Source organism: Crocuta crocuta, unplaced genomic scaffold (genome assembly GCF_008692635.1).
Source record: "Crocuta crocuta isolate KB4526 unplaced genomic scaffold, BGI_CrCroc_1.0 scaffold163, whole genome shotgun sequence".
NCBI lineage: Eukaryota > Metazoa > Chordata > Mammalia > Carnivora > Hyaenidae > Crocuta > Crocuta crocuta.
The window spans coordinates 6,345,215-6,366,561 of NW_027529533.1; the positions used below are offsets into that span (position 1 = coordinate 6,345,215).

At 34.3% G+C, this 21,347-nt stretch overlaps 1 protein-coding gene, 1 non-coding gene and 1 pseudogene across 5 annotated transcripts in view; all 3 read right to left on the minus strand.

Moving 5' to 3' along the window:
• Positions 1-245: 245 nt before the first annotated feature.
• The window catches only part of PRPF39 (pre-mRNA processing factor 39), a 42,524-nt gene continuing 21,422 nt past the window's right edge, over positions 246-21,347 (minus strand). Inside the window, exons 1-14 of one of the 4 annotated variants that reach the window (XM_077761282.1) lie at positions 20,889-20,962; positions 20,648-20,716; positions 20,382-20,544; positions 20,135-20,253; positions 14,196-14,363; positions 9,093-9,258; positions 8,514-8,621; positions 6,814-6,978; positions 6,373-6,499; positions 5,707-5,975; positions 4,495-4,679; positions 1,838-1,912; positions 1,211-1,331; positions 246-987 (exon numbers count right to left, since the gene is read on the minus strand). In XM_077761282.1, coding sequence (XP_077617408.1) covers positions 931-987; positions 1,211-1,331; positions 1,838-1,912; positions 4,495-4,679; positions 5,707-5,975; positions 6,373-6,499; positions 6,814-6,978; positions 8,514-8,621; positions 9,093-9,258; positions 14,196-14,363; positions 20,135-20,253; positions 20,382-20,468 — 1,647 coding nt within the window. In that variant the 5' untranslated portion in view covers positions 20,469-20,544; positions 20,648-20,716; positions 20,889-20,962 and the 3' untranslated portion in view covers positions 246-930. Of the gene's footprint in view, positions 988-1,210; positions 1,332-1,837; positions 1,913-4,494; positions 4,680-5,706; positions 5,976-6,372; positions 6,500-6,813; positions 6,979-8,513; positions 8,622-9,092; positions 9,259-14,195; positions 14,364-20,134; positions 20,254-20,381; positions 20,818-20,888; positions 21,015-21,347 lie in introns of those variants that run through there. The other 3 variants (XM_077761280.1, XM_077761279.1, XM_077761281.1) reach the window with 3 other exon arrangements.
• On the minus strand, positions 5,545-5,634 carry LOC144229294 (small nucleolar RNA SNORD127). Its single transcript, XR_013334440.1, has one exon. It is a non-coding gene; the product is annotated as a small nucleolar RNA SNORD127 (small nucleolar RNA).
• LOC144229284 (large ribosomal subunit protein eL33 pseudogene) lies at positions 19,170-19,751 on the minus strand (annotated as a pseudogene).

Consider the following 21,347-nt stretch of genomic DNA (forward strand, 5'->3'; position numbering starts at 1 on the left):
ACTTTATCAAAACAGGGAGTTACAGAAAAATTGTCCAAACAGCTTTGTCAGAGACACACTCCTCTTTAAATATTCCTGTATAGTGAGAAGACAAGCACAGAAACTGAGAGGAAGCAAAGAGCTAAATGGTATGATTTTAGCTAAATTCAAAAAAGTATACTTCAAAACCACTGGTCCACTAATAATGATGAATAAGGTTAATATTGTTAGGTGAACCCACTCCCAAATGAATTCATAACGATTAGTTAAGGAGTCTCAAGTTTTATTACAAAAATGAAGATGATCAGTTTGATCAAAATGAAAGCTTGCTCACAAGTTTTACATGAATATTCTAAATACAAAGTCTCCTGAAACAACATACTTTTGATATGATTTTCATTTTTTAAAAGGGATGCAAACATTTCCATTTTTTCATTTATAGTCTCTATCCCAAGACCTAGTATTTAATAGTGTATCTTTTCTGCAGTTAAATCCAAATTCACAAGGATAACTGAAACAGATAAAACCTTGTCATTAAAGGTTAAAAATCCTTTTTTTTTTTTTTTTTTACAGAGGAGGTAAATCCTTAATAACCAGCCCTTATAGTATTTTCAGAATCTTGTACTACACTGACATGATTTCCAGTCAGTTGTTTTCCTACCCCTTAAGGCTACAAAACTGTTGCAAATCCATTGCAAAAGAATTCTAGACCACTTAATGCAAAAAAAATCAAAAAAATAGTTCTCCAATAAAAAGTAAATTTTATAAATGGTAGGAAATAGTATCTGTGGTAAGCTACTTAGTGACATTTTCCCCTATTACTAAACAAATCATGTTACACAGAAAACAGGAAGACAAGTTATCAAATACAACAAGCTTATGCTATGTTTACATCCCTCATTAAAAAAAAATTTCATACTTTTCATACATTCCGTCTGATATATTTTCCCATCAGGTTGGAGGGGGAGGGTAATACTGTCCATAATTCCAAGGATTCTGATAATTGTACTGAAAGAAAACACACGTTAGCATGTTAGAACTGGCTGAGTTCCATTTATGAAAGTACAGTTAAGAAACCAGGCATGTGTTTACTGCTAAAATTCTAAGACTTAACAACTGCTTCTATTCCAGACTGCATTTTGTGGTTATTTAAAAAAAAAAAAAAAAAAAGGACTATCCTAATTTATGCTTTTCTAATAACATTTACAAACAAAAAATTAAGTGAACTCACTTGATACCAGGCACTATAATTATATGCAGCTTGATTTGCCTGTAAATCACCATCAATCATCTGTGTAGATGATGAAGTTGTATCTTCTGTGTGAGCTTTCTTTTCCTCTGGTTCTTCTGATCTAAATATAAGGAAAAGCAAACTTTCAAAACTCCCACAGATAAGTACTTTTAAAACAAACGGATGAATGTGTACATTTGTACGTGTATACATTTGTTTTAGTAAAGTTCTGAACTTATTCAGTTTTGTAAAATTTTTTCAAATCATGAATATAAAGTATCTAAATCACCACAATTTGAAGGTAATATTTAAAAATATATATCTTTAGGGGCGCGCCTAGGTGGTCCAGTCAGTTAAGCATCCCCGACTTCGGCTCAGGTCATGATTTCACAGTTCCTGGGTTTGAGCCCTAAGGTGGGCTCTGTGCTGACCGCTCAGAGCCTGGAGCCTGCTTCAGATTATATGTCTCCCTCTCTCTGCCCCTCCCCCGCTCATGTGTGTGTGTGCGCGCACACGCGTGCTCTCAAACATTGTTGAAAAAATTTTAATATTTGTCTTTAAAGGCATTTCCACAATGAGATTTTTAAAGTATCATGAATCATTCTTAGTCAGCAAGAAGTTACATACCCATTTTCTGCTTTCCTTTTTAAAGAATCTTGTTCTTTTAGGAGTGTTTGATGTTCATCATAAGCATTCAGAAGCCTGAGAGGGAAGGGGGAAAAAAAAATCCTCTGGAATATACAAAAGCCAAACTGCTAAAGTTGTCAAGTTTTGGACTTCTTTCTCCTTGGTAAAAAAATATGTTGCAATGAACATACACTGATTTTTTTTTTTTTAATTAATGAACCAGGAGAAACAGCAAGCAAACCTCCTCTCAGCACCTTTTCCAATTTATTTCCTCTTGGAAAACCACTGCTCTGCACTCCTTCTCAGTCCATGTGATTCAAATGGGGCTTTAGGGATTCAGAATTGGCCAACCACAGCACTATATACCCCTTACCAATAACTGGTTTAGAGTGAGCATTTGACCCAAACCAAGATGTTTAAGAAGTCCCAGGATTTCTGAGCTACTAGAAAAGTGCCTGTTCTCTTCAGTTGAATGAAGCTGATGGGATATTGGTCAATAGCTACCTTTATCATTTTTAACATATGGGGAGAACTTGCCTAAGAAACTGTACAACTAAGACAGTGACCTTGAGGATGTGTATTTGTCCAGTGCAAAGAAGTACTGACCATTCTGTAATTTCTAGATTTTTGAAATCTAATTTAACAATGCTTAAAGGCATTTGACACTAGTTAGGATCCAATGTATTTAAACTTTAGCTAAGTGGTAAACTGAATTAGAACTAATATAAAAGTACAGTATAATTTTTATCACTGATTAAAAAAATCATTTTTAAATAAATTTGACATGGTATGTGTATTTTGGAACTCAGAACTAGAAAAACAGTGTCACTTCAAGCCAAACTAACAGTAAATTCCTAAAGATTCTATTTTCCTTTTACCATTTCTGAAATATTTTTTTAAAGACAAAGATGGCAGCCTTTTTAAAAGTAATCATTAACCCTAACACAATTAATTAACATTTCTGTAGAAATGACCTTGATACTTTACATACATGCATATACAACATCCCTGGGCAGCCTGCAGAAATCACTAAATTCTCCTGAAACCAATACTGCACTGTATATTGGCTAACTAAAATTAAAAAAAAAAAATCAGTTCTTACCAATACATTTTACTGCTACCTAAATTCCTAAGTTTCTGACTCCTAAGCTCATTTATTTTTCAGTCACATTCTTTTTAAATTTCAAAGACAACAATATTAGACCTGATATCCAGACCCTATATAACGATACTTGCAAGGGCCTGTTATCTTTGTGTTAAGCCTCAGATTTGTCCACATTACTGCCAATTTCAAATATATCATTTAAAGAGCTTCCTATTGTCAATCTTGACACTGCATGTGCTCTGAACCAAACACAGCATAATCAATATCATACCTTCTACTTCAAAAACCCTCCAATCAAGCAGATGTTACTTTTACATAAACTTTAACTTTCTTCCACCATTTTATCCTCTCCTTATCAGAATCCCATAGCTAAATGAAGCCCCATCTCCTCTGTGAAGGATGACAAATCCATTCTGATCCACAGAAAGCACAGCCTTCTTAACAGTTTTGTGCCACCTCATATCCTTACCTATTTCCTCTGATCATACCATCCAACTAGAAGCTAGAAGCTAGACTAGAAGCTAGAATTACATAATCCCATTTCTTTTGTGCACTTTCTTCAGTGCAAAACAAAAGACACTAAATATACAGCACAGGTGGCTAGCATCACAGACTCTGAATCAAGTTCTAATCCCAGCTGACAATGTAATAATAGCTAACTGACCTTGGAAAAACTTCCTAATCTCTTTAAGCCTCCTCTATTAAAAAAACAAGAGTACCAAAAAAAAAAAAAAAAGAACAGTACCTACACCCTCATTAGACTGTTAGGTATTTTACAGTAGACAATTCACAGAAAACATTTACTACGTCAAGCACATATATACAACTGCATTAAAATTTAACTTATGTTAAATGTTTTTTTAGTTTAAAATTTTACTCAACCATCAAAAATGTATACACACATAGAGACAAATCACTCATTTTATCAACAACTGTTACAATGGAAATCACTCAATTAGGGTAATAGAGAAGGGACATGCCTCATAAGAACTGTGATAGTTCCTACTACAATCAGTTAAGAATGGAACAGCAGCAATGCTCTAATCAATACTTCTACTCTTCTATTTTGCAAATATAAATCGCAAACTTGTCCTTTTACCAAATTCCCTAGAGAAAAACCCTTCCACCACTCTCAACTTTCAGCTTCTTACAATGCATGAAATGAGGCCATTAGGCATGATCTGTGCAACCAAACTGCTTCTTCCATTCAGATATAAAATGGCATCCCTATTCCAGATTAACCACATCCACCTTTCATGGCCTATTGTATTGTTTCTGTGTTTCAGGGTTCAAGCCTTGACCTATTTCCTTTTTCATAGGATTGCTGTTTCTTGCCTTCTCTCATTATTTACATTATAATGCCAAAATTTTGAAAACAATCTGAAGACAAACCATATATCCCATTAAACACATATACATTTGCAAAACTGAATTTATCCCCCCATATATATGAGGAGAAAGAAATATGTTAACTTCTAACCATGAAACTCCCATCCAAAATTATCAATGCTCATTTATTATTCAAATAGATAATATATAATTAAGATCTTACTTATTAACATCTGAACCAAAATCTTCAAGAAACTCCACTTTTCTCTGAGAAAATGTAATTCTCATTTTAATAGGTAATGAACCATGTATAGCTTTGTCAAAACAATTTAGGATATTTTCTTCATTTTGTTTGAGGTCACCACTATATTCCATTTCAAGTAAATTGAGGTATAACTTTGTATTCTCCTGTGTAAAAAGCAGTATCAATTAATAATATTTCTAAAATGTTTTCATTAGAACAGATATTTAAAATGCCTTAATTTTGATGTCTAAATTTTAAAAATATTGGAAGTCATTAAAATGTAACTCCTGTTAAATGTTTTGAGCATACACAAAACAGGTGAAAAAACGAATTAGCACACTGATAAGTAATGACATCATTCTGGTTTCTTCCCAACTATTCGTATTGTTAAATGACACTACGTTAAAACCTTATATCCTATCTTGGGTTTAATGTGGCTTGACCCACCATGACAAATCTAAAACATTAAAAAATGGTTTCCACAGTTCCACAGATCGGTCATTAGTTAAAAATCTAAAAAGTAAGAAATTTCCTATATAGTGCCTTTTGCCAACTGATAAGTAAAACAAAATACTTTAAAAAAAAAATAATCTCGGGACACCTGGGTGGCTCAGTGGGTTAAGTGTCCGACTTCGGCTCAGGTCATGATCTCACGGTTCGTGGGTTCAAGCCCCGCATAGGGCTCTGTCCTGACAGCCAGCTCAGAGCCTATAGCCTGTTTCAGATTCTTTATCTCCCTCTCTCTCTGACCTCCCCCTGTTCATGCTATCTCTCTCTCTCACAGAAATAAAAAAACTTAAAAAAAAAAAAAAAATCTCACTGTTATAGTGGCTAAAACATAGACATCTGCCATGCTTTTGTTTATAAGGTATTCTCCCAGGTCCTCTACTTAAAACCATCAGTAAATTTCCTGTTAAATTTCTAAATGTGAAGGAAATACAAAGTGTCACAATTTCTACAACACCTTTTAACCCAATAATCTTAATTTTCTCGATCTTTTAATACATAAATATTTGAAAAATTTAAGAATGGCAACATCAGTTTAGAGGGACTGTTGTCTTCATTTAGTAATAAAATTCATTACTGTAATACAGACCAAATCTTTCATCATTGTTGCCAAAATGAGAAAAAAAAATGACCATTAATTCTTTTTTATGGAAGATATTCTAAAATACAAATACAAATACATACTTTGTCTCTTTCGATTGCTTCCAAAAGCACTTTTCTTGATTTTGGGAGGTTTTTTTGTATTTTGAAAAGATGTCGGGCTAGTTTGATAGCATAAAACGATGATTCATTATTTGATTTAGCATTCTTAATGGCATCCTGAAGCAAATGTTCAGCTTCTTCCATATTTCCATGCCGTCGTTCTAAACTTACTCTTCTCAATCGAACCATTGCCAATCCTAGAACACATTCTTCAAATGTTCTCAAGATATTCCTGGCTTCATTAATATTACCTAGAAATGTAAATTAAATATTTATGCTTTTATTTAAACTCCTGAAATATCCTTTATGCCAGATATTGGCAAATAACAGTCCACAGGCTTAATCTAGCCCTCTGCCTGGTTGCTTTTTGTTTTTTTAATTGAAAACAACCAAGCTCATTTGTTTATCTATGGCCTACAGATGCTTTTGGGCTACAATGGCACAGTTCTCGGGAAAGAGACCATATGGCCTTCAAAGCCTAAAATATTCACTATCTGGCCTTTTACAGAAAAAAAGTTTACCTCCTAAGGAAGAAAAACAAAAAAACGAGACTGACCTCTACACCGTCACTCAAGACTCAATTCCTAGAACTTTATCTGAAGTGAACTTAAAATCCCCAAAATATCAACTGAATTTCCTCATTCTTACCCTGCTGTTCCTCAAAAGCTGCCCAAAGCATATGCACCATGGGTTTCTTTGGGAGATGAATAGTGCAAGCTCTGCTGAAGACATGCCTCACTCCTTCAATGCTATGGTTTTCCATGTACTTGGCATACTACGTACAGAAACAGAGGAAACACTGAATAGTTTACAGTTGAACGAGCCATTAAATATGTGACAGAACGATAAAATTCTATTTTTAAACCCATTCAGCACCTTTATTGAACCACTAGACTAGTTTCTGTAAGGAAGGACGAAGAGAGGCAACGAGGTTGGCATATGCAGCAGTCAAATCTGGTTGCAAGCAGACCATCTCCTAATGCAACAGATATAGTTATATGAACAACATTCAACAGAAGTACAAAAAAGGTTAGTCACTAGATCAATGTTTATAATATGTTCAAGTTTCAGAGTATATAATTTTCTTACCTTAATCCAAAACTCCTCATAGAGGGCACATGATATGACACATCTTTCAAAGAGAACCACAACTCGTTCATGAGTCCCATTTTCAATTTCAAATTCTAAGTATTCTTTCCAGTTTTTTAGTTGTGCCTTTTCCAGTGGTTTCACATGAAAATAAGGTCTTTTAATCTGTAACAAAAGTATGACAGGAAAAAAAAAAAGTAGGACACTGCAACGAATGTAAACCAATACCAACACCAGAAAATGCAGGACTATAGTAACAATACAAAGTATCTAAATTACATAATTAATGATGGTGAACCAAGATAATTTTCATCACCATATTTCATGATAAAAAAAACTTAATTAAAACCTCAAATTTCTTAGGCTTTACAACTGAAGAAACAAAATGTATTTTCCATTTATTTAGTCATTTTAATAGTACTACATAATTTTTTTATTTTCAGGAAATTTATTTCTTTACTGAGTACTTTAAAATTTAACAATTATACGACATAACAGAAAGCAGATCAGTAGTTGCCTGGGGCTAGGAGTGGGGTTACTGAATGAAAAGGGGCCAAGGAAACTTTCTGGGATAACAGACTAGTTCTGTGTCCTAAATGCTGTGGTGTACCATAATGTGCATACACACGTCAAAACTGAATTTACTAGCCAGTCACAAAAAACCACATTCTACTCCTATGAAAGGCCAGGGTAGGGATATCTATAAAAACATCAGAGATCAGCGGTACTTTAGGGCTGGAGCAGGCAGGGGAGGGAGTAGAAGGGTGACAGCTAAAAGGTAAGGGATTTTTTTTTTAATGCCTACGTGCACACGAGCAGGAGAGGGTCAGAGAGAGGAAAAGAGAATCCCAAGCAGGATCCATGCTGTCAGCACAGAACTCGACATGGTGCTCTATCTCACAAACCATAAATCATGACCTCAGTCAAAATCAAGACTTGGGGCGCCTGGGTGGCTTAGTCGGTTAAGCGTCCGACTTTCGCTTAGGTCATGATCTCGCGGTTCGTGGGTTCGAGCCCCACGTCGGGCTCTGTGCTGGCTGCCAGCTCAGAGCCTGGAGCCTGTTTCAGTCTGTGACTCCCTCTCTCTCTGACCCTCCCCTGCTCACGCTGTCTCTCTATCTCTCTCCTAGAAATAAATAAAACATTTAAAAAAAAAAAAAAAATCAAGACTTGAATGCTTAACTGACTGAGTGACCCAGGCACCTCAAGGATCAGGAATTCTTTGTGAAATTATGAAAATGTCTGAAATGCACTATGGTGATTGCTGCATGTATCTGTGAATACAGTAAGAACTACTGAATTATAAATAGCTAAACTTTATGGCAAGTGAATTATATCTCAATAAAGCTATTTAAAAAAACAAAAGAATTAGAATCTGTGGCAGAAAACCTTCATTTTACTACACACCTAAAATGGGTGTATTTTGTTTTACATAAAGTATGAACGCAATTAAATCTGATTTTAAAAACAGAACTGTAAATAAACTGTTCACATTACACGTATCTTGCAAATCAAATAAATCCGAATTCATTCTGTAAGATTCTAAAATTAATAATGAAAAACTGATAATGTTAGAGATAAGGGGGATGAATATCTTATTAAATAAGCAGAAAATAATAAAGACATTACTCAAAAAGGAAAGAAAAATACATTATTTCTATCTTTATATTTTGAAACCTATTAAAAAAAAAAACACTTACACCTTCTTCAAATGTCCACCTTTTACTAACTTCATGCTCATTATAATTAAACATTTCCTGATGAATTTCAATGATTCTATGTCTCATGTTTTCTATTTCCGTAATTAGCTTGGGAAGAAAAAGAAAGAATTTAAATCACACAAGTTACATACTGAAATTTTTTAATATTACTGCTTACATTTAAGTATTATCCACACCTACTTTAATCTTACAATTGTGGTAGGTTTTAAACTGTTATCATGATGTACAAAGTACAATTAACAATACTAAAATTTATAACAAAATCTCCTTTAAAAACCCCATTTCTCTTGTATGTATGCATGTGCATATTTAAAAGGGGCTAGTAGATCACAATGCAGGCAAAATGTTCCTTCTAAGTGATTTCCAAGTATCTCATAGTAAAATAGATTCTCTGCATTAAATTTGTATTTAAACTACACCAGAGCTAAAGAATTCCCACTTGCCTCACTCAGAAATTAATTTTATATAAGCTACAAGTCATACAACACATGCAGTCAAGGGATGTAGTGTAGTTTCTCATGCGTTATAGGTTTTTTCCCCCTAAGTTTAGTTAGTTACCTTTGCTGGATCTGTTATGTCTTCAATACCCGATGGTAGATCATCACCAGGAGGACCATCATCACCACTATGTCCATTTACAGAAGCTAACTCCCTTCGCAGCTGAATAAACTGTTCACCAGTTAACAGATCTCTAGGCAAGTTATTCTGTACATGTTCTTTAAATCTAAAAGAAGCCAATGAAAATACATGCTCTATATATGAAGCATAATTTTAGATCCCACATTCAATTACTACTACACAGTACTCTTTCAAAAAAAATTCTTATTTAAAACACCAAACCCTGTCTTTGTCTATAGTAAAAACCTACCACTTGATTAAACAGTCTACAGACAACTTTATTTTCTTCATGCCTTGGCAATGGAATGGAAAAGGCATGGAGAGGCATAAATCCATTCCTAGTTCTGTCCATTATTAGTTATTTGACTTAAGGGAAGTTTTTCCCTTCTTTATGTCTTGGCTTTCTCACCTGTAAAATGGCACAATGCTATTTTGCAAAATTACTTTAAAATGAAATATAGTACACCGGGTGTTATATGGAAACCAACTTGACAATAAACTATCTGTAAAATAAAATAAAATAATAAATTAAAATATAAAATAAAATGAAATATAGTAATCCCTATTTAAATTATAAATGATCATTTGTAAATGATAAATAAACATTTTTAAGCTCCTTCCCACATCTCAATTGCTCCTGAATCTGTGTGCCAAAAACTCCAATGAAATTGCCCTAATTAAAGTCACCAAGTGCCTCTTACATGCAAAAGTAAATAGACACTTGTTTCATATTACAGCCTCTATCCTAATCATATCTCACTAAGTAAGCCCTTAAACCACACTTTCCTTTTAGAACCTTCTTTGCCCTTGACTCAGAGTTACCACGTTCTTGATTTTCTTCCAACTCTCTGACTGATCCTCTATCTCCTTTAAGGGTTGCCCCCTCCTATCAGTCCCTAAATGTTAGGATTGCCAAGGAGTCCATCTGACATGTTGTTCTCATCTATTTTCATTTAATTCATGGCCAAATCCTTTTAATACAGAAATAATAAGCATACTATGAGGACTCTAAAAACTGTAACTCAAGCCCATACTATTCTCAATTTTAGATTAATCTATCCAATTGCCAAAACTCTGCACAAAGAAATAGGTTAATTTTAAGCAAAGAGGGTTTTTGAAAGAAAGTCATTTCATTGTATGCACACATCCTAGTTTACATATATATGCAAATTTTAATCAGAAACACCAAGGTGGAGACCTAAAATAGCTACACTATCTAAACTTGGAAACTTATGTACAACATCTTGAACTAATTGGGTCATTTCGTCCACAAATCAACACCCTGAGCATTTCTAATCTTGATTAATGGTACTACCAACCACTCAGTTTCTACAGTGCTTCTACTTTGCTTATCACTTACATTTCACTAGGTACCGGGTCCTATTGATTTTACCTTCTAAATCTGTCTTCATGTCCTTCTCATTTTCACCTGGATAAATATAAACTGGTCTTCCAGCCTCTAGTCTCACTATTCCCATCTCAACCCCATTACTGCTAACAAAAATATTAAAAAGTAAACATGAAAAACAAAATAGTAAACATGATGATATCCCCCTCCTGTCAAAATAAGTTCAGTACATTTACACTGCATTCAGGCTAAAATCCAATCTCCTTAAGTCTTTATTCTGATCCAGATCAACCTCTTCAATCTAATTATTAGACATAGTTATATAACTTACCTTATGCTCCAATCTTATGGACATTTTCCCAAGTGTCTTAAAAAGATTTAAGCTATTGACACCTGGATTTTTATGGATTTTAAAGCTGTCACTAATGTATATAAGTAACACTGGAAATCAATCAAAATTTTGCATAATCAATGGATACAGAGGCTTAACTTGGATCCATTTCACCACTGGGAGAGAAAAAATAGACTTCCTTATTAAAGAAATTTTTTTTAATGAAGTAACTCAAAAGTATAGTAAGAAAATGAGAGCAGATTTAATATTCATATAAATATTAAAACTCAAGATTGGGGGTGCCTGAGTAGCTCAGTCAGTTAAGCATCCAACTTCGGCTCAGGTCATGATCTCGCAGTTCGTAAGTTCAAGCCCCACGTCAGGCTCTGTGCTGACAGTTCAGAGTCTGGAGCTTGCTTTGGATTCTCTGTCTCCCTCTCTCTCTGCCCTTCCCCTGCCCGTACTCTCTCTCTCTCAAAAATAAATAAACATTAAAAATAAAATAAACCTCAATTGCTAGGATACAAATAAAGTACAACTTATACAATTTAAAGTAAAACTGATAACTACTTACAGAGCACAAATTTAAAGTAACTGCTATGTTATATAAGAAATTCTTTCAAATAGTGATAAAATATGAATACTAAGCAGTAATTTTTCATCAGCCTTTTCTACTCAAAGCTAATTTATTCAATAAGGAATGGCTGAATATCTAATATACTGAGTCCTATTTCTAAGTATTAAGGATAAAAAGAATTATTAAGTCTCAGAAACTGATCAATGTGCAAGAGCTATATACAAGAGACATGAATTCAAAGTGGTGTTATTAGTGTTAAGACAAATGTAAATACATGGGCAGAGTCCTGGCACAAATGACAGAACAAATACCTTCTATTTTGCTAAACTAGAAAGTTTTACACAGACAAACATTAAGCTATCTGGCTTTGAGTAACATGAGTAACTAGAAAAGGTATTACAGCTATAGAAGTAAAAAAACAATACTGCCCTTTGGGAAATTATCAGTATTTAGATATTATGTCTGAAGCTTAGGAACTACAAGGGACTGGATCTGAGAAGTTAGATCACATCAACAAAGTCCACATGCTAAGAATATTTTAAATTAGATATTTTCTTGGAGATGTCATCTGTTTATATATCCAATATACAAACACACACAACAGAAAATTTCCTATTACAGCACTTAGAACACTTTTTAAAAAAATATATGCTTTCTCCTCTACACTTTTGACCAGCTTGAGGGACAACACTATTCACACATAACTTCTTTGAGCCTTTAATTCTACAACTTAAATGGTACATAATCTTTAACACAGCTAGTGCTAAATAAACAACTAAGTAGGAGGAATGTATTAGGCAAAAGAATGCACTTCACTAGTTCTCAAAGCAGTTAGTCATGTCCTAAGATTTACTCACACAAATACAACTTGTGAGTTTGCTATATACACTGATAAGGAAAGTGTCAAAATATTAAAAGAAAAAGAGCATATTAAAGAGCAGTATGTGTAATGCAATCCACTAATGTCTATTATAAGCATCTATACATTTAAAAATCCCAGTGGGGTATTTATTTAACTAAAAAAAAAAAAAAAGATGTGGAGTAAACTATACCAAGAACTTTGGAGCCACCCAGTCTAGGTTCCAATGAGCTTCCAACCACTAATTAACTCTGACCTCATGCAAGTATTTTTAATCTTTCTGTGCCTCTACTTCCAAAAATGGGGATAATAACAGTACCTATATGTCACTGGCTTAATATGAGGTTTAAATTAACTACACAGGATTCAGAACAGAATCTCACATACGGCAAATGCTATTTAACAAATGTTTCCTAATGTATTTTAATCTTTCTTACAAACAATAAAGTTCTTATTGTCACAGACTTTATACTGTAGATCCCAGAAGAACTAGCTTATGAAAAGACACCCTCTTTGTCTCATAAGGATTTTTAAAATCTTTGTACTCATTCATTCAAACAACTATTCACCAAGCATTTCTGTATGTCAAGTCTTGTATTAATGTCTTTTAGCAAGTGTCATTATACCCTAGAAACCTGTGCATCTCCTCTACTCCATAAAAAAAACAAAGACAGTTTATTCAGATCTACACCATTCCTATTCCTAACCTGGATTGGCATTTACTTCTGTTTTTAGCAATTTGGTCCACAGTACTTTTCAGATGCTTCATAAAGTCTACTTTTCCAGTAAAGAAAAATTTAGAAAATCACTTAAAAAGTACCTAATTTACAGGCTTTAATACAATACTACTTATAAAACTTATAACAAAAATATAGAAAATATAGCTAAAAAAGCAAATATTTATCAACATAGTAAATACTTACAATACATACTTTCTTGTTCAGAAAGACTTTGAGTCCATATCAGTGGGACACTTTGAGTACATCAGCAAACAGAATGTGGAAATCATATCACACAGAATTAGTTGCTTTAACAGTACTCATAAAAATGAAATACCAGTCATGACATATTCATAGTGGAAAACTTAAATAAAATTTTGATTAAACATGAAAATATTTTTTTTTTCTAAATTTTTTTTTTTAATGTTTTATTTATTTCTAGGAGAGAGAGAGACAGCGTGAGCAGGGGAGGGTCAGAGAGAGAGGGAGTCACGGACTGAAACAGGCTCCAGGCTCTGAGCTGGCAGTCAGCACAGAGCCCGACGCGGGGCTCGAACCCACAAACCGTGAGATCATGACCTAAGTGAAAGTCGGACGCTTAACCGACTAAGCCATCCAGGCGCCCCTAAACATGAAAATATTTAGACTTACAACATAAAATAGATCTTTCACAGTTTTGGATATAAGGTATTATATGAATCACAAAAATGTACCGTTAGTATATCATTTGTTTTTTTTTGTTGTTTTTTTTTTTAATTTAAGTAATCTCTACACTCAATGTGGGGCTCAAACTTAAAACCCTGAGATCAAGACTCATATGCTCCACTGACTGAGCCAGCCAAGGCATCCTAAGTAAATCATTAAGTTTTAAATAAGTGTCTTTATGTGCCATGTACTCAGATAATTTAGTACCACAAAAAATAATTAAACTTTGATTTTATTCTCTCATTCCTTCACCACTCTGAAGTATCTTAGGATTCCCATTGTTCCTCATCTATAAAAGGGGTATAAAGACACTTCTGTTTAAAAACAGTAAAATTCCTAAACATTTCATAAGGGATATGGAAAAATATCAATTTTTCCAAGAAACTTTATTCCTGTTTGTCTCTAAAAGAATCTTACATGACATTTCAAGAGAATTATAATCCTCAATATTAAGAATCACCTGATTAATCATAATATATTAAATGATCGGATTTTTCCACCCACCTTTGAAAATGGTGACTATACAGCTGTGTTGGAATACCAAGAATACGATCATATATAGCTGTAACTTCTCTCAGGTTTCCTTGTTCATTTTCCCAGTTTATATACATTTCCCATAGTCTGTCAGATCGGAAATCTGTTCCTGCAGCTAGAACAGCATGCTCGAAAGTTCTGAAAAATTAAATTACCTCTAAGTTATCTTTCCAAGATAAAATAACTTAAAATATTATTTCTACACCTTGCAATATATACAAATATCAAATCATTAAGCTGTACACCTAAAAATAATGTCAATTATACTTCAATTTAAAAAACATTTTTTAATTAAAATAAATAAAATACTATTTCTAAATTTCAGAAGATCATGCTAAGTTCAAAATTACATCCAACTGTTTCTCACACAAGTAGGGAGTAAAAACCAGAAGGAATTACAGAAAATATACAATAACTACTTATTAAGAAGAGTAAGGGAACAGAAACATATATACATATATATGTTTATAGAATTTTCTTATACAGAATTATAATGCAAAACATACACACTGCAAACATATAGAGTGTCAATGTAGATACTTAAATATTTGTGAAACTTGCAATGTTGAATAGATACATTTCAGAGACTAATTTTATCTCAATTTAAGGAATAATTTTCTGGAAAAATAACTCTCCAAGAGGGGACCCAGCTGCCTTGTAACGTAATGAGAAGTACACATATTTTAAAACTTTCAAAAGTCTCTCCTGCTAAGTCTCCAGCTAACTAAAAAATAAAAAAATAATTAAAAAAAAAAACCACTATGTGTTTTTAAACTACCTAACGCATTTCAAAGAGTTTTTTGTAAGCAATTTTAATCGCTGGATTTGATATCCCAATGGGATAAAACTTTTAGACACACATTTTCAAAAGAGGAATCTTACAATGATGAGATTTTTACATTATAAAACTACCCTGCCTAAATTAATCTACAACTTTAATACAATCCCAATCAAAGCTCTAACAAATTTTGAGTGGGTAAGGTAAAACAAATTCTAACACTGAACTAATATACAAAAAGGACAATGCAGTAGCATTTTCCTCATAGATATCAAAGGACATTAGGAAGCTATAATAATTAAAAGTATGGCACTAGCCAAGTAACTGAAAAATGGATTACAAAAGTTTCAAGAAAACAAAACAGATCAGTGTACATGTGAGAGATTAGTATATGATAAGGAAAGTTATTTAAAATCAATGCAAAAACCTGACAAAATAAAAGGTTAATCTGTGTCTTAAAAAAAGACAGATTTAAATGCTAGATGAATAAATGATAACAAAAAACTATTAAGAAATTAGAACACTGGATTTATATATTCTTGGTAAGAGAGGCACAAAACTCAGACACAAATAAAAGATTAAAGACTAAACCATGTTAACAAAACAATGATAAAAAGACATGATAAAGAAACATCGTAAACAAAGTTTAAAAAATGTGCTATGTACTAAAACTGGAAGAAATATGTTAACATACGTATAAAGGATTAAGAGTGTGTATGTGTATGTGCACGTTGGTTTACATTTGTGTCTGAGTTTTTTATTTATTTATTTTTTAAATGTTTTATTTATTTCTAGGAGAGAGAGAGAGACAGCGTGAGCAGGGGAGGGTCAGAGAGAGAGGGAGTCACAGACTGAAACAGACTCCAGGCTCTGAGCTGGCAGTCAGCACAGAGCCCGATGCGGGGCTCGAACCCAGAACCGCGAGATCATGACCTAAGCGAAAGTCGGACGCTTAACCGACTAAGCCACCCAGGCGCCCCAAACTGTCTGAGTTTTTTAAAAAAGTAAAATACATGTTACTACTCCTGCAGAATCCCAAAATGATTCAGGAAATTAACACACCAGACATTAAGAATTCTTGTGGGGCGAAGAGCAAAAATAATATAAAAACAGGGAAGGAGGACAAAACATAAGAGCTTCTTAAACATGAACAACAAACAGAGGGTTACTGGAGAGGTTGTGGGAGGGGTGATGGGCTGAACAGGTAAGGGGCATTAAGGAATCGCCTCCTGAAATCACTGTTGCACTACATGCTAACTTGGATGTAAATTTAAAACAATAAATTAAAAAAAAAAAGAAACATGGGGCAAGTTGGGAGAGGAAGTATGACAAGAAGGTCACGACTAAAGACAGGATGTTTACAAGGTTTGTTTAATGAATGGTAAGAGACCTTAAACCCCCTTTTCTGCCCACCTACAGGATTTCAGGAGCTAGGTATACATTTCCCAAGCAGATCAGATGATCCTTCAATGAGAAACCGCCTGGTACAGGAGTAAGATATACCAACACTGGGATTCCCCCAACAAAAAGCTGAGTGGCCACCTGATCACCCTACTGTGAAGCTCGCCAGGCCAGCTAATAGCCCACAAATAAGACACACAAGAGCTTACATTCCACTTATTAAAACCATATTTTTAACATGAGCAGAAATCCAGAAATCAGACAAGTCAGGGATAAAAACAAATAAAAGAGAAACACTTTAGAGGAAACAGAACTGGGAGTGGAGGTAAATTTCAACACTTCTTAATACCTTTTAAAAAATAATAAAAAGATATTAAGACATGTAACAAGAATAGGAGGATATAAGAATAGGAATGATGAAGGACACCTGGGTGGTTCGGTGGGTTAAGCAACTGACTTGATTTTGGCTCAGGTCATGATCTCACAGTTCATGGGATTAAGCCCCACACTGTTAGTATGGTGTCCATTTGAGATTCTCTCTCCCTCTCTCTCTGTACCTTCCCGCTAGCGTATTCACTCTCTCTCTCTCTCTCAAAAAAAAAAAAAAGAACAGTGAACAAAAAAGATTCTTGACCATTAAAAAAGTAATGGCAGATATTAAAAATCCAATACAAGGGTCACAGAAATACCTCAGAGTCAAATAAAATCTGACATAAAAGAACAAAAAGAAAATTAAATGATTAAAACAGAAGATCCAAAGCCCAACAATTAAAAACAAGAAAAACATATAAAGGAACTTATCAACACAAAAATATATAAAATACTTATTATTTTTTTAAGTAAACTGTACTCCTAACGTGTAGCTTGAATTCACAACCCCAAGATCAAGAGTTATAATTTCTATGGACTAAGCTAGCCAGGTACCTTAGTAAGAACATTTCTCAGAACAGAGAGATGTGAGCACCCTAGATTCAAAAGGCCCACTAAATAAAGGACGATGAATCAGAAAAAGAAAACCCACGCCAAAGCATCATTAGAAAACTGCATTTTTGGGCACCTGGGTAGTAGTTCAGTTAATTAAGCATCCAACTCTTGCTTTCAGCTCAGGTCATGGTCTCACAGCTCATGAGATCAAGCTCCATGTCAGGCTCTGTGCTAACAGCAAAGAGCCTGCTTGGATTTCTCTCTCTTCCTCTCTCTCTGCCCTTCCCCTGCTCACACTTTCTAAATAAATAAATAAATAGATAGATAAATACCTAGTCTCTAAAAAAAAATTGCATTTTTATCAAATATAAAGAAATCATTTTATAAGCTTCCATGAGGAAAAACAAGTCATATAAAGAGAATCCAGAAGAGCATTACACTTCAGAATAACACCAGAAGCTACAGGAGAATACACAGATGCCTTCAAAGCCCTAAGGAAAAATTACTTCCAACTTAAAATTGCATACTGGACCACTGGACCATCAACTGGGTTTTTCAGGCATACAAAAAATTGTTTTTCATCCCAAGCATCCTTTATATAGAAGTTACAGGGTGCACTCCTCCAAGAAAAAGTAGGATCTAATAAACTCTCAAAAAAAGAGAGTTTGAAACCCAGGAAAGACATAAAGACATCTAGAATTATGAGGAGTAAATTCCAAAATAACTGCTGTACAACAGAAACAGACACCAATCCAGACTACAGAAGAGAAGGTTCCAAGAAGGATACCCCCCAAGAGGAAGGGTAAAAAATGGAATTTACAAATTTCTGAGTATAATCTCTTTAACAGTTTTCAGATTAAGTAAAGTAACACTAGATATATACACTTTTTTAGCTTCAAAAAATGACAACGTAGCATTGGTACATTGTGGAAAAGTCTGTATTAGTACTGACTACTGAAAGTAGCTGTTGGGAGGGAGTGAGAAACTTTAAATGTTGAAAGATAACTAAGCAAATGGGAAAAAGGAGGGATAAGAAGGGGTAATTAACTCCAGGAAAAAATAAAAGGCTTTGAAACCTATCAACTTTGGAAAATACTTAAAGGGAAAACAGTATACGTTAGCTAAAATTCTCCTCTACCAACACAGAATCTGAACATACTGAAGAGAGAGAAAAGAGCAGTAGAGAGCTGCTATTAAAACATGTTGGAAAATATAAGAAGAAACAGCTAAAATAGTTCAAGAGGGGTGGAGGGACTGCTTTTTGTTACAAGCAGTTTAACACTGACTTTTCAAACTATATGCACACATTCTGATAAAAATGAAAACCAAAAACACATTTAAAAATGCCTGTAATCGGGGTGCCTGGGTGGTTCAGTTGGTTAAGTGTCCAACTTCAGCTGAGGTCATGATCTCACAGTTCGGGAGTTCGAGCCCCGCACTGGGCTCTGTGTTGACGGCTAGCTCAGAGCCTGGAGCCTGCTTCAGATTCTGTGTCTCCCTCTCTCTCTGACCCTCCCCTGCTCACACTGTCTCTCTCTCTCCCTCTCAGAAATAAATTAAACATTTTAAAAAATGCCTATAGTCAATAAGAAAAAGACAATCCAAAAGTAAGATGAGCAAATGATTTGAACAATGAGCAAATGGCTTATACGAATACATGAAAAGAACAAACTAGGATGAACAATCTAGAGATGTCCAAACTAAAATAATGAGCTACAGTAGAGGTAAAAAAGGAAGTAGCATGGATGGCTGTGGGAAATAAGACTCCTCTCGTATACTGTGGGTTTTTTTTATTTATTTATTTTTTTTTACAAGAGAACAAATCTACACCTTTATTTATTTACTTTTCAGTTAGTTTAAATCCTTGACGGGTACAGCATCACACGGATTCCGTGGCCAATGGCTTTAGCAGGAAGGTTGCTTTGGAATTTTGCACGAACCATGCCACCGTTTCCATGAGCACGAGTTACTTTTCCCCAGATTACTCTGGTTTTATTCAGTTTGCCACCAGGAGTCACTGTGTTGTTCTTTGCTTTGTACACATAAGCACATCTCTTGCCTAGATAGAACTCAGTTTCATCTCGGGCATAAACACCTTCAATTTTAAGAAGAGCTGTGTGCTCCCTCTGGTTCCTGAGACCCCGTTTATAGCCAGCAAAAATGGCTTTGGACCACAACCTTCCAGACATATTTGTCGTTTCAGGAGTCCTGTTCCCAGGAGGCCTCCACAGGTTCAAAGATGGCGGATACTGTGGGAGTTTTAAATTGATACCACTTTTGAAAAAATATTTGATAAAACTTAGCCCTGTATTTTCTTTGACAGAAGTGCCATCTCTAGCATGCTCTACATAATGATTTTGTACAGACATGTTTACTGCAGCACTGATTATTTCCTATAAATAAGGATTTGGTCAAATAAAGATAGTACCTTTGATACTACAAAATACTTTTACAATGGTTAAAAAATATACAGTAGGGAGAGATTCCAAAACATTCTGTTATGTAAAAAAAAAACAATGTTATATGTACAAAATGCACACATGTATGTACATCTATGTATATACTAAAGAATACATAATTCATAAGCCATGAAAGGAATGGGAGTGGGGACATAAGGAACAGGGGTGTGAAATGAAAGAGGATATTATTATCCGCAATTTTTATAGTCATCCATCATGTATCATTTTTTTTAATAGTGAAAAAGAAATACATGTCATTCAGTTTACCATTCCTGAGTAGTTCTATTAACAACATGAGAATACTTATTTCTACTTTGAATACATCTGAATATCAATATTTCCCATACCCTCTTATTGTGCTGTTTGTCTCAGGATCACCAGCGTCCAATGTTTCTTTTAAGAAGTTTATATAATGTATCCATAGGTCAACACTAAGAGGTATTGCCTGAAGCCCCCGCCGATACACCTAAGAAGAAAACAACAAACTGTACTTCAAATATTTAATTATTTCTTAACAGAGAGGCAACACTGTGTTATCCGGTGAACCTTAGAAATACTAATTACTGGAATTTTGTTTAAATAATCTACCATTACCATTTGGGTGGAGGTTGGATAGAACATGGCAATGTTCTGATCCCCACGTGCAGAGTCTTGATCTTCAAAGCGCAGCAGTCCCTGCATTCTGACCGGGTTGTGTGGGCAGGCTTTGGGTTACAGACCATAGGGCACAGACCCATTAGAGCATCAATGACAGCGTCTGACCAAAAATGCAATAAGACGTAGCAAATGTGACTAGCAAACCAACTATATTGTTTGGAAAATGAGAAATAAATGTAAGTGAGAGAAAAGCCCTGCCCTACTTGTTAAGCTGCAGTGTAATACAGAGGCTTGCACTGCAAAGCTTGACAAACTGTAGAGGTTTAACGCACCTGCCAACAAAGAGAGAAAATATTAGCTACAAATGCCACAAGAGTGACAAATGCAAATAAAATACCCTATAAAACTGTTTGACCATAAATCGTAGGTACTGCCAGNCTTTGTTTTGTTATTATTTGGCTTACAGTACCTAATGGAGATAATTTTATTCATTAATGTACGCACCTCATCTGATTGTTTAATGTTGTCATGCCGCTTTTCAAGGTCTGCATACTTTTTCCAGTAACCATAGCAATACGGATAGTGTATGAAAAATTTGTCAAACGCTTTCCTGGCAGCCATCAAGTGATTCTGATGAAAATAAAACAAGGTGTTTAAAAATCTTGGAAGTTTCTGTCAGAAAAATATTTATTATTTCTTCCAAATGTAGTATCTCAAAATAAATGATAGGTTTAAAAACCACACACACATCATCTCTTTTCCCTGCATATACAATCTCATCCTTTAAAACAAAAGGAAGTAATTCTGTCAAATAGCAAGATAACTTTTTAGTTCAGTGACTTTACACACACAGTCACACACCAATTTTTACAAATATTACTTTGGCTCTATTATTGATTTTCCATAATGTACAAATGCTATGAAAGTTATTCTCTGAAGCGAAATTGTACATATCCAATGTTA